Here is a 13,571-nt window from a genome sequence, read left to right on the forward strand (position 1 = left end):
CATCGCAGATGTATAGGGCCCATTAGAGCTGGCTCATTACATGGACCAAGAGTGTCTCTAGAACAGAAGTACACAATGCTATTGTTTTTTGCAATAAGAGTACGTTTTATGGAACAGTGGCCTGGTGTTCCATTATTAAGATTACAATGCATGTAAAAGGAAGCAAAACTGCAAAACTGTTTTAAGAAGCAATAACATCCCCTTGTCCAGGCAAAGAACTTTGCCATGTACAATATACAAAACGAAGTAGAATGACTGCTCCTTTAATAAGAAAAAGAAACTTTAATAGTGAGGAACACAAGCAACTTCCTTTTCTGTACATTTACTACAAGTTTAGGTGTCACAGCCCAAAAACGCAACATACATGAGGGTAGTGAAAATTCATCTGCTTGATCTTTACAATTTCTATACGGAGAAAGTCAAGACTATTGAAAACGAAAACATATTTGAGAAATAGTGAAATACCAACCATATGTTTTCTCAGTCCTCATGTTTGAATAAATACATCATTTCACAAAATAAGTTGTCCAGCATCTGCCAATTGCTTATTTATTGCTCACAATAATTTGAATCTTTACAATTGGTATCAGACCTCACATGAAACCAAGTCAGACATTTTATATAAAACCTAGAAAAGACTTTTAAACTTTTATCTAATACTTTTAAAGGTAATTGGCTGTTTGACCTTAATGAGATGGTGCAGCCAATTTATTATATAAAATAACATTATGTTATGAATAAAATAGGAAGCTTATTTACTGCTTTTAAGCAGACATTTGCACAAGACTTGCCGCCACCATCACTTACATTTAAATACAAAAAGGTCAGTATGTTTTCCATATCCTGTCTCAGTAACCAAAGCCAGATAACACCTGTACTTCAGCTGCAACAAAATCACTATCTACAGCAACAGAAGTCAACCTCAAAATGTACAATTTTAGTATTAGTGTATATAATATTTATATATTGAAAAAATGTTGCAGGATCCCATAGGAATTCAATAAATTATCTTCTGCTTTTCAATTTAAGAAAACAGTCATCTGGTTCACAAAAACCATTAACATTTCAAAATGGAAAAAAGAAAAAAAAAAAAAAAAAGGTGTCCTCTATAAACAAGATTGCAATGTAAGCCATTGTATTCCAACATTTGTCTACTGTAAAGCTTGTAATGCCTATTTAGCACAAGCCCAAATGACATGTTCTTTCACCAGAAAATGTGATACTGATAAGGGTCAGGCAGGGGGAGGAAGACAGGTGTAAGTCAGGACTCCCTTCCCCACTGCAATTAAAAGTACTTATTGCAGAAAGGGTTTCTCATGACAACTGAGAATTCGATGTGCCTGTTGGAATATTTAGCTGTGACATAGAGTTCATATGTTTGTTTAATGGCTTCAAAGGAGTGTGGCATGTAAGAGCTTGAGGAAAGCGATGATGGTATCTGTCTAAACGCAAGTATTTCACAGTCACCAGCTTTCCTGGGTAAGAGAATAAAATAAGTGTTAAAAGAAGGCTTTACATAATTATTACCATTGATTGATTTTAAATTATGTGGGAAACTCTTACCATCAAACCAGGAGCCATGTAGAGCCTTAAAAGCTTTGCCTGCATAGTCTGGAGATAAACATTTAACATATACGCAACCCTGCAAAAACAAGTTTTACACTTATTAAATAGGGAAAATGGTTTATCACAGAATGCAAAAATAAATAGAGATGTTACATTTACCTCACGGGAATTTTTATCTACTGCAATGTGAACAATCCCTTCATTATCACTACACTTCTCCAAAATTGCCTCTTGAATTGCCAAATGCCAGTGTTCTCCAATTTCCCTGCAACAAAAACAGTGGATAGTCAAGTGAATCCATTACTATAAAAGTGTATTGCTCTAATACCTGCTTGCAACTTTAAGTTATGCAATGCTCTCTGCCTATACGGCCATCACCAATAGGTTCTCTAAACCTTAACTGCCAAATGGACATTTAGGAATATCCAGACCAGGAACTACATCTACTATTAGTTTACAAATGCTCATTGCAAAGGGCAGCTCTGCATACGAGTAAAGGTGCCCGGCTGCACTGTTTAATGTGTGTCCCCACATTTCAGGTATACCAGTGGTTACCAAAATGGGTGCTGTGGCACCCCAGCGTGCCATAGGGAACTTGTCTTGGTTCCAATAGGTTGGCGGTTCAGGAGCAAAACAACATTTTTATGGTCAATGTAATAAAAACCAGTGCTGGTGGCTACCAAACAAAATAGGCAGACAAGCACAACCCTGTCCACTACCATATAACTAAACCTAAAGTAGTACAATTTCATCATTTTTGCTAAATTTCTCAATAAGAAACTTTTGACCTGGGGGGTGGCCCTGAAAAAAAAACAACACACAAAAACCTGGCTAGGGATTCAATAAAGTTTGGGAACCACTGGTGTAAACAATGTACAGCACAGCCCATGCAGGAATAGTACTCTATGTTAATATATATCCAATATACCACAGGTTCTCAAACTCAGTCCTCAGGACCCAAACAGTACATGTTTTCCAGGTCTCCTCACAGAATCACAAGTGAAATAATTAGCTCCACCTGTGGATCTTTTAAATTGAGTAAGTAATGACTACACCTGTGCACCTGCTGGGTGACCTGGGAAACGTGACCTGTGTGGGGATCTGAGAACAGAGTTTGAGAAACACTGCAATTTACCATCGGTCTTATACGTGCTGGGACAGGAAAGTACTGTAGAGGACTTTGGGACCCTTAAACTTATGCTTTTATATTTAGGCTATACTTTTGTTTCAGTCAGACATAGCTCTTTCTTGCAATAAGGCATAGAAACGTCTGTGGCATTTTTATTACTTTGTTTCCTTTTAGCCATCATCCCAATTATAAAAATTACGCTATACAGATATGTGCTATAATGTGGATGCATGCAGAATTGTGAATATAAGCTAGAGTTAAAAAAATGGCACCCTAGGCTTCTTTTCCTCCTTCAGAGCTCCCATTTTTAAAAAGGCAACATTAGCAATACAGTGGGAGGGGGGCAAGGGAAAGGAGCTCCCCGCCTCACACAACTGAACAAATATTAAGGTGCGTACACAAGGGACGATTTTTTGAACGATTTGTCGTCAACAACAAATCGTTAAGTATTTGCCCCAATACGGTGAACGAAAACTACAAATGTGCGCTCCCGTTTGCAGTTTTCGTTCATCGCCCGAACTAGCCGTACAACCTGACTATTTTGTCAGGTTGTACATGTTCGGGGATGAGGAGGGGGCCTGGCACTGAATGAAATCGCTCTCGATTTCGTTCAGTGGTTGTACTGTGTGTTCGTTCAGGGCGCACCTCGTCCCCTGTGTACGCAGCATTACACTTCGTATAAATATTATAAAAAAAAACAAAAACAAAAAAACAGACTGCTACTTCAGGAGCAGTACATAATGATATAAAACAAGATCAAGCCAGACCATATAGTATCGGCATAGAAACTAAAAATCACAGCACCAATGCTATTGAGGTAACATGAGGATACTATTATCAGTTTTAGAGAGCACAATACTAATTCTCACTATACTAGAAACCTGTTGGGATGTATTTTTCCTTGTTTTATTTTTAGCACATTTTAATAATTTACAATAAAACGTATAGTCAAGCACAACACAGATTTGCCGATCCTGCCTTGCCTTTGCAAGCTCTGAAGTTACACATTTAGCCCAACCTACCCACATGCACTATTGCTTTAAGGATTAATCTTCTCTTCATTATAACTTATTATAATTTTACTGTAACTCAGAGGCTTCTAAACTCTGGGCCCGATTCATTACAGATCGCTATTGTGATCGCAGCTGTGATTATGCACGCAGTTCTGCTGCGAAAATATGCTAATGTCTGCAACTGTTCAGCCAGCATAGAGACGCCCACTACCACTTTCTCACATCCATAAGACCTCCCAATCCTGCATATACTGTACATTGATAACATCACAATTACAGCAGGTCTGACCTGTCTCAGAAATTGCAACTCTCGTTGCACGCAGTGAGTACTCAAGCTGTGTATGCCATCGCAGTGGCTAATGTATGCACCAACATGTAATGGCGTTCAAACGGACAGTCACACTTGCGTTTTTCTTCAAACACTCCACCAGTCACCACCCCCAAACACTGAGGTCCCTGCGATGGCTTTGCATCTGCGTACGTGATTGCAGTGCGATTGCAATACTGGTCTGCGCACGCGCACTGCAATCAGTATGCACCATTGGCCGATCTGCTTACACTGTTGCGATCCATAAGGAATCAGGCCCTCTGTTCAAGGCACCCTTAAGCTGGCCACACACTAGACCAACTTCCATCCAACCAGCCAACTTGTTGATTGGTTGGAATGACAATCTGGTAACATATGGGAGTAACTGATGATCAGCAATTTGCTCCTAAATGCCAGAAAACAGATGAAAATGGAAGTTCAGGCAAGTTTGTTAAATGTTTGATCTAAACAATTTGTTAAAACAGTTTTTGTCCATTTTCCGGCATTTGGGAGCAAATTCAAGATTGTCATTTGCTGTCATACCTTACCAGATTTTCATTCCAACCAATCAACTAGTTGGCAGGTTGGACAGATAATCTATAGATGTGTGGCCAGCTTAAAGCTGGCCACACATCTAAAGATTATCTGTCCAACCAGCCAACTAGTAGATTGGTTGGAATGAAAATCTGGTAAGGAATACAATCAGCAACTTGCTCCCAGACGCTGAAAAATGGACCAAAACTGTTGTATGAACAATAGTTTAGATCAAACATTTAACAAACTTGTCTGACCGACCATTTTCATCTGTTTTCTGGCATTTAGGAGTAAATTGCTGATCATTTACTCCCATTCCTTACCAGATTTTCATTCCAACCAATCAACAAGTTGGCTGGTTGGATGTAAGTTGTTCAAGTGTGTGGCCAGCTTTACAGTCCAGGTTTAAAGAGGATATCCATTCTTAACCACAGGTGACTTAATTAGTATCTCAGTCAATTTGATTTAACAACCTGTGCTCAACCATATGATGTCTAAAACCTGAACTGTTGGGGAGCCTTGAAGACCACATATGGGAACCTCTTCTGTAACTTCTCTCTTTTACTAAAAGTCCCCCATTGTTTCTATCTGCTCTACTCTTCAAGTTACAGGTATACACATTGTGACTCTACTGCAGCATGACACCAGATATTAAAGGAGCAAAAAAAAATTGTAATTCTCTGAAATCCCTGATGTCAAAAACAAATGATTTGCCTCGACAGTCTCAATCCTCAAAGTCAGACATAACAGGCTTGGGAAAGGGGCTGTTTATCGGAGGCTAAAAATTCAGGTGCTATCCCCTCAATAACTAGGGCATCTTTTTCCATTAATATCCTAAACACTGTAACCAGATATACTTTTTGGAGGTTGAGCACTTTTACAGGAGAATATTGGAATATATTACAACTATAAGTAATACATGCATCCCATAGATCATTTCACACAGCAAGTGTAAGACACCGTATATACATGGCTGGTAAAGAGCTACCAAGTATGCGCACTTTAGGCAGCCAGGTTTTAAAACTATACGTAAGTGGCTATTTTATACAGCGCTATGTGTTTTTTTCCCCTGCTAGAATACCACAAGTTTACCCATAGCTCAATCACTATTTCCTGAGGCTCTACTAAAATGAAGCAGGAGGTTAGGTGCAAATGTCACAGGAATACACATTTAACAGATACTGCAGAATAAAATAACTAAAACAAAGTCTTAGAAAATGTTCAACTATGCTCCTAGATGCCTTTTTATGCAGCTTTCTGTACACATTTTTTTACTTCAATAGAATTCTTACATTTAATTAGTTTTGAATTTTTAAATCTTAATTTACTTACATAACTGGATCAAACATATTCCGGATCTTTAAACACGGAGTCAGGCTATTTGGCGGAGAATTTCTCTTATCTAAATGGAAAGCTGCAACACAAAAAAAAGAAAACGGTACGCACTTTAGGAAAACGGTTATAGTAACCAAACAGTTTGCAATGTAAACCTATAAAAGAAAAAAATAAAGTATGTGGATAGATATCAAGTGTAAAACTTAACAAAATCCAAACAGGGTGGAAAACGCATTTTCTTGCAAGTATCGAATCTAGTGTCTCATTTTACAATACATGTACTACCTGAACCAGTGGCGAGAGCACAGTTCTTACATAGGCATTTATAAAAAAAAAAAAAAAAAAAAAAAAAGTAACTAAATTTTACGCAAAATAAACTAAAAGGGAAGTAAATAAACCATATAGGTACATCCCAAGAAAATATAAAGGGAAATAACATATCTATATATCACTGAACAAAATCAAGTTGGGGCGATGCTAGTGTCTCACTTTTTTGGCTGTGTGAATAACAAGACGACTGACAATTGGTGTTACTAAGCCCCATTTTATTTGCAGCATCCTTGATCTGCATCCCACTGACCCGTAATGAATGGCAAGTTAAAAACTTCCTGCTGCTTCACCTATTTGTCATGTTTAAGAACTATGGGCCTGATTCAGTATGGACTGCAATTGTGATCACATCTGCGTAATCGCAAGCAATGCAGCTGCGAAAATATGCTAATGTCTGCCACCGCTCAGCAAGCATAGAGACGCCCACTACTGCTTTCTCACATCCGTAATACCTCGCAGTCCTGCGTATACATCGCTATCAAAACACATTGGCCAGTCACGCACAATTACAGCATGTCTGACCAGCCGCGAAAATTGCAAGCCTCATCGCACGTAGTGAGTACTCAAGCTGCGTAGGCAATCGCAGTGGCTAATTTATGCACACCTATGCAACGGTGTTCAAACGGACAGGCACGCTTGTGTTTCGGCAACCACTCCCGTCACCACACCCAACCGGTCATGGCCTGCCACTCACTCTGCGATGGAATTCTTTCTGCATGCATAATCGCAGCGCTAACTTTAACATACAAATATACAGTTACTTAGAAAAGTATTTGTTAAGTTGGAGTGTGGAAACAGTTATCTTGTGTTCTCTGCCATTTTAAACACAGCTGACTGCAGTGTATATTAATAGGCTTAAATAGGAGTATTTAGTATTTTGTTATTTAATCAAATAGAAAAAAGGTTTAAATATTTACTAAAAAATACACGCCTGTAAATAAATGTAATTGCTGGCAAGAAACACCCAATGTAATGTTAAATGAGAATCTTAATCTGGAATGGTCGGAGCATGGCAATGGAATTACTGACAATGAACAAAAATACTAAGACCATACCTTGTCCTTGCCACACTTTAGAAGGGATGGCTGACAGTTTTTCACATGTGGAAGGCTGAATCCATTTCCACACAATCAAGTCTGCACCATTAATTTTCTGTGATTCAATCCGTACACGAGATTCATTTGCAGCCAAAAACTCAACTGCTCGTTCCCAGACTTTCTTCATTCTTTTTCTTGAGAAGAGGCAGGAAGAAAAAAAAAAAACCCAGTGATGCAGACACAATCTCTGAAGATGTCAGCATTTTTAACTTTTGCAAACATTTTTTTCTATGTATAAAGTTTTTTGTTTTTTTTATTGCAGCTAACCTTGTGCCTTGCAAAATATACAGCCCCACCTGTGGATGCTACTTATGAAATTTGAACGATGTGTCATGAACAGCTATTGAAGTGATGGGCAATGTGATACATTTCAGGGACAATATTGGACTGCCCTCTAAAAACAGTTGGCAGCGCAGATAATGTACTGGTCAGAATTACTGCCTCACAGCACTGAGGCCTTGGGTTAAATTTCCACACCAGCCCTAAACCCATGTGTGCAAGGTTTCCTCTGAGTATACCCGTTCACTCCCAACACTCCAAAAATCTACTTGTAGTTTAATTGACTACTCAAGAAAAATAAAACACCACAATTCCTAGATTGTAAACTACTGTGAATTGCCAAATATGCTCTGTAAAGTGCTGCAGAATAAATGCACTTTATGACATGTAATAACTCATACATTATCCTTCATGTCAAAAAAAAAAAGTCCATAGGGTCCACAGGGAGACATTGGTGGTGTAGGTGGGACCTGGAAGGCCGGACACCAACAGCAAAGCATTTCAATCCTAGGATGCCCCGGTCAACATAGATATGCCTGAATACCCCTAATAATGCTATTTGGGGTACTTTAGTTTCAATAGCTTGTTAGCATCTCTGCAAAAGTGGTGAAGAATGGCATAAAGCAGTATTTTTTTGGTGAATTGATACTCTGCGATTGTGAAGCAGTCTGCATAGTCTGTGCTGTAGTGTTGAAATCTTGTCCACCATTAGGAAGATTTTCTAAACTCGAGTCCAGGAGGCTTCCCAAATGTCCCATTCTTTGACAGGGTATCAGGGAAGACTTTCCAGTTGATCAGCCAACCGTGCATTTGTAGAAAGGCAATGGTTACTTGCAGATGGCTGTGAAGAGTCTCTGGGGAGCTTTCCAACAGCAAGAGATCGTCTAAGTATGGGAGCATTCTGATCCCTTGATGACGAAGAGAGGCCGCCATAACGTTGGTAAAGACCCAAAGGGCCGTTGAGAGGACAAACGGCAGAGCCTGGAATTGGTAATGTTGCTGTAGTGTAGCAAACCAGAGATATTGCTGATGAGAAGGCACTATAGGTACATGTATGCAAGCATCCTGAATGTCTAGGGATACCATAAAAACTCCAGGCTCCATAGCTAGGATAATAGAATGAAGGATTTCCATACGACACCTGGGCACCCTGAAACTTGTTCAGCGACTTGAGTTTGAGGATGGGCTTCAGAACCAAGAAAAGGGTAGAATAATAGCCCTTGCCCCATTATGAGGAGGGGACCCGAATTATTACTCCTGAATGCAGTAAGGACTGAATGGCTTTTTGGAGCAGGAGGGCTTTGGTCGAGTCCGATGGAGGGCCTGTGCAAAAGAACTGTTGATGGTGGGGGCCTGCCCTGTCAGTCTTACCCTCAGACTTGCAGGTGGACGTCTAGTAGCCTAGGCATGTTTGGCCCTAGGCTTTGTCTTCAGGGTGAAAGGACCAAAAGGATGACGTCCGCGGCTTTGAGTTGTATGCAGAGGGCAGGAACGCAGTCTTATTAGCCGCCAAAGTAGTCACAATTTTATCCAATTCTGGACCAATAGGATATCTCCTGCATAATGCAGAGACTCCAGAGCCCGTTTTGATTCCAAATCTGCTTTCCAGGAAAGTAGCCAAAGAACACGGCGGGCCACTACCGAAGTGGCAGATATCCTGGAGACCAGTATCCATAGCTGCTGCTTCACCCAAGTAGGAGGCTGCATCTCTAATGTGAGATATATAGGACAGCTGTTCCCTCAAAGTATCAGGGGGGAAAGTATTCTAGGGCCTCTGCCCAGCTCTCAATGGCTTTTGCCTGCCAGGCCGTAGCAGGATGATTAATAGCTCCTGTAAGGGTATATAAGATTTAGGACAAGCTTATATACATCTATCTATGGTCTCCTTCAAGTAGGTTGCAGTATGAATGGGCAAGGTGGCATTTTTAACCAGACATGTAACTTGAGAATCCACCATTGGGGGAACTTCCCATTTAGTACAAATCAGTAGCTGGAAGCAGGTAAAAGGAACTGAACAGTATTGGAATTTGAAACCTTTTACCGGGCATATTCCAAGCTTCACTCATGTGATCAGATAGCTGGTCAGAGTGAGAAAACTCTGCTAAAACAACCTTTTGTCACTTAAAAAGTGCATGCATTTTCTTAGGAGCGAGTGCATCCTCTTCTATTTGTAGAATAGTTTTAACAGCTCTCACAAGAGCAGGTATATTTAGTTTAGAGGGTGGCTCCTCTTCTCCTGAGACGGAGTCTGAGTGAGAGAGATCTGCGTATTCTATCTCCCCAGGTGATCTCTCAGAATCAGATAACTGTGTGGATTGGGAAGATATCACAGTATGTTTATGTAGGCTTAGTAGGTAACTATCTTTTTGTAGCATTTGCTGAAAAACCGTAGAGGTATTAGCCAAACTCTGTACTGAGGTAGACAGTACGTCTAATCATGGGGGAGACAGGATTTGCAGGGCGTACCTGCTGTGGCCATCCCATAGAAGGGGTTACCAAGGGGACTGCTACTTGGTCCACAAGTTTTGCCAGCATTTGTGAAAAGGCAGCCCAGGGTGGGTCCTGAGGGAGAGACACCGGGGCTGTGTAACAATACAGAGACCATCCTAAATGAGGTCCTCTGTGGCTAACTCAGCAGACCAGGACTTACAAGCTATCAGAGTAGAAGGAGGAGCATCAGGCTGCTTGTTATGCTTTCCTCTGCCAGACAGTCACAAGAATAATAGAATACACAGTATGATCAAGTGCAATGAACACATTGCAGTATGTGTAATATGACACAATGTAGTGTGATAGTCCTCACACTTAAATAGCAGATGTGAGGTATAATGAACCCCCAATACCTTAGTACATCAGGGTGTAGTAAAAAAAAAAAAAAAAAAAGGGACAGGTATAACCTGACAGTATAGAAAATAGAGATTAGCGCTAGCACAAGTCACATACAAACGCAGAAAATAAAACATTACATGTCTGCATGGGCACTAAAATCAACTACACAGACCACAGTGGCTGGTAGGATACAGCGCTGTATAACCTGGCCCATTGGGAGAGGTATACAGGGAGACTGGAACCAGCGTTTCCCAGAGACCTGCTTGCCTAAAATGGCTGCCGCGTGTCTGAGGGGACGGAGGGTGAGGGAGGAGCAGCTCAGGGAACACCAAGAACGCAGTGGAAAGGTGCCTTAAGCTGGGGGCGGGCCTGCAGGGAGAGCGCTAACCAGCAGGTCCCCTGGCCTTTATAATATGCTTTTGCGCCAGTATAGTTATGCCCCAGTGGTCTAGTGGAGTAGTGGGCGAGCCATTGTCCACATCAGCGCCTCCCGGTCTGTCTCCTGAGACCGGAGGCAAGACTGCACTAAGACACGGGTCCCCGCGAACGGTGTTCCACCTAATTTGTCCCCTGGATTCCGGGCTGCAGTCTGGGGTCCGAAGAGCTTGCTAGCTAGTCCTCCTCGGAGTCATGCCGGGGGTACCTAGCACAGGCTTGGTGTCACGGCGCCGCGGAGGGGTGATGAGGCGGCAGCACAGACATCCGGATGACAGTCTGGTGTTGCTCGCCAGTTTGGTAAGAAATAAAAAGTAAATGAAGTGGTGGTCCAGCTCCTGCCAGACACCAATGAAACTGAAGTGCCCTCAAGCTGTGGGCGGGGTAGGACCCTGGGAAGCATCCTGGGATTGAAAAGCTTTGCTGTTGGTGTCCGGTCCTCCAGGTCCCACCTACACCCACAATGTCTCCCTGTGGAGCCCTATGGACTCTGACATATATTTAATTAGAAAAAAACTACTCTTCTGTAACATATCAGTAGCATTAAACAAATGCTATAAGCTACACAAAATTACAAAGTAGGAATGATTGTGGGGTGCAGATGAAGGCTTGGAGGGCCCACATGATCTATTTACTATGCAATATACAGAATTTGTGTGAGGAGCATTTAATGCTTGGTACTGAAAGACATTTAGGAGAGGAAGTTGTGGAATGTACAGAGCAGTACACATGAAAACAATGAGCTACAAGAAATATTTTTGTTCTTATGTAACAGAAAAGTGCAACAACTGAAACATACCGGTCACTAGCAGCTATTAATGAATCTCTCACGTGTGGGATTGGTGTAACTGGTTCTAGCTCTTTGTTTTCTTGACAAGCTTCATTGTGACTTTTTAATATATCTAAAAGTAAAGCAAACAGTCAAATACTAAACACATGCAAACAGTTTCACCAGTCTATAAAAAACCCGCAAACACATACAAGTTCATAATGCGGACATTAACTCTATAAAAGAGCCTAGTGTTCCAGCTAAGCTAATTTAGCAGGGCCATTTTTTAAGTGTAGAAATGCACCTTGCCCTATTTCAATCTCTGGAGTGACACACATACTGGGAGACAGAAACTGGGAAACCACTGCAGACCAGCAGCCACACAGATCGGGACTTGGACAGCTGACCAACCCCAAGTCAGTCCCCCAGGAGATTAACAGTGCACACACTACCCACACAACTGAGGAAGGAGGACCCAAGGGTTTCCTCTCCACGCTGTTTGGCCACCCCACACAAGCCTGGGGACACTCAGACGGTCACACAGGCTCCTTTCTCCACCCTCACCTATACAGCGCATGGGCATGCGAAGTAAGGATGAGCCGAAAGGAGCTCTCAAAAAGGCGGGAGCAGGGCAGCAACCACAGCAAGAGGAATAAAGAAGCCCCCCTAGAGGTAGCTTGGAGTCCTGCGAACACAGGAACAAACCTCAACTCCTGCAGAAACTCCTGTTAGGTACACAAATCTCTTGTCATAGCATTTAGAACAGCGATGGAAGCATGATTTAGTGATAACTGCATGTATGACGTCAGCAATAGCTGCAAAATATGAGGATGGCAATTGTACATGTATCACCAATGTAGCGAGTATTTGACAATTTACACCACCAGTTTAAAGATGTGATGGTTAGGACTGTGTACCTGTACTAGTGCTACACTCATACTGCACCTGCAGTATACAAACATGCAACTTGCTCCCCCTGCTGAAGCTCCACACATTTGGATGCTCTACACTAAGCCCTATGCTGGCCTTTTACTATTACAGCCCTGTTGCCGGACAATCTTGGTTATCTTATTGATGTATCCAGCAGATCATCATATCAATAACATGATACAGAATGTTCTGGTCCATGGGTATAAATATGAGGCATTGTTGGAGGCTAAGGAGAAAGCAATATCTGTACCTAGGGAACAATTGCTTAGGAAGAAAAAAATATGAGATATGGTAAGAACTTACCCTTGTTATCTCTATTTCTACGAAGTCCATAGGGTTCCACAGGATACCTTGGGGTATAGGTGTGACGTCAGTCGCAGGGCACCAAAGAGTTAAGCTTTCAGCCTCCCAGGATGCACTAGGTCCCCCTCCTATACCCCGCCCCCGGGCCAAGGCACCTCAGTTAGTTACCAAGCCATAGGCCGGAGGAGGAGAAGGAAGAGAGAGAACAAAGATCTGGACACATACAAGAATCACATTCTCACCAGAGGGAGACGGAAAACCGGTGACCAGAGCAAAGCCCATCTGCAGCACAGGTGCGACAGGGCGGGAGTCCTGTGGAACCCTATGGACTTCGTAGAAATAGAGATAACAAGGGTAAGTTCTTACCATATCTCATATTTTCTACTTCAGGGTCCATAGGGTATCCACAGGATACCTTGGGGATGTCCCAAAGCAGTATCCTTTAAGGGTGGGGACGCTCCTGTGCAGAAAGGAGAATCCGCCACCCGAAGGAAGCATCCTGAGAGGCGAAGGTGTCAAACCTGTAATACCTCACGAAGGTATGGACAGAAGACCACGTAGCAGCCTTGCAGATCTGAACTGCCGAGGCACCACGTCGAGCTGCCCACGAAGGACCCACAGACCTAGTGGAATGAGCCTTCAGAGAAGGAGGGACCGGTAGGCCTTCATGAAGATAAGCTTCAAAAATAGCCATACGGATCCAGGCTGCCAAAGT

General features: G+C 42.0%; 1 protein-coding gene across 1 annotated transcript in view; it reads right to left on the reverse strand.

The window, feature by feature from the left end:
- Nucleotides 1-519: 519 nt before the first annotated feature.
- LEMD3 (LEM domain containing 3) overlaps nucleotides 520-13,571 on the reverse strand; it is an 85,400-nt gene continuing 72,348 nt past the window's right edge. Inside the window, exons 8-13 of the mRNA XM_088463148.1 lie at nucleotides 11,654-11,756; nucleotides 7,270-7,445; nucleotides 5,882-5,963; nucleotides 1,726-1,831; nucleotides 1,564-1,642; nucleotides 520-1,475 (exon numbers count right to left, since the gene is read on the reverse strand). Of these exons, the coding sequence (XP_088319274.1) occupies nucleotides 1,315-1,475; nucleotides 1,564-1,642; nucleotides 1,726-1,831; nucleotides 5,882-5,963; nucleotides 7,270-7,445; nucleotides 11,654-11,756 (707 nt within the window). The 3' untranslated portion in view covers nucleotides 520-1,314. The remainder of the gene's footprint in view (nucleotides 1,476-1,563; nucleotides 1,643-1,725; nucleotides 1,832-5,881; nucleotides 5,964-7,269; nucleotides 7,446-11,653; nucleotides 11,757-13,571) is intronic.

The sequence above is a fragment of the Taudactylus pleione genome, unplaced genomic scaffold, assembly GCF_031769625.1.
Source record: "Taudactylus pleione unplaced genomic scaffold, aTauple2 ptg001327l, whole genome shotgun sequence".
NCBI lineage: Eukaryota > Metazoa > Chordata > Amphibia > Anura > Myobatrachidae > Taudactylus > Taudactylus pleione.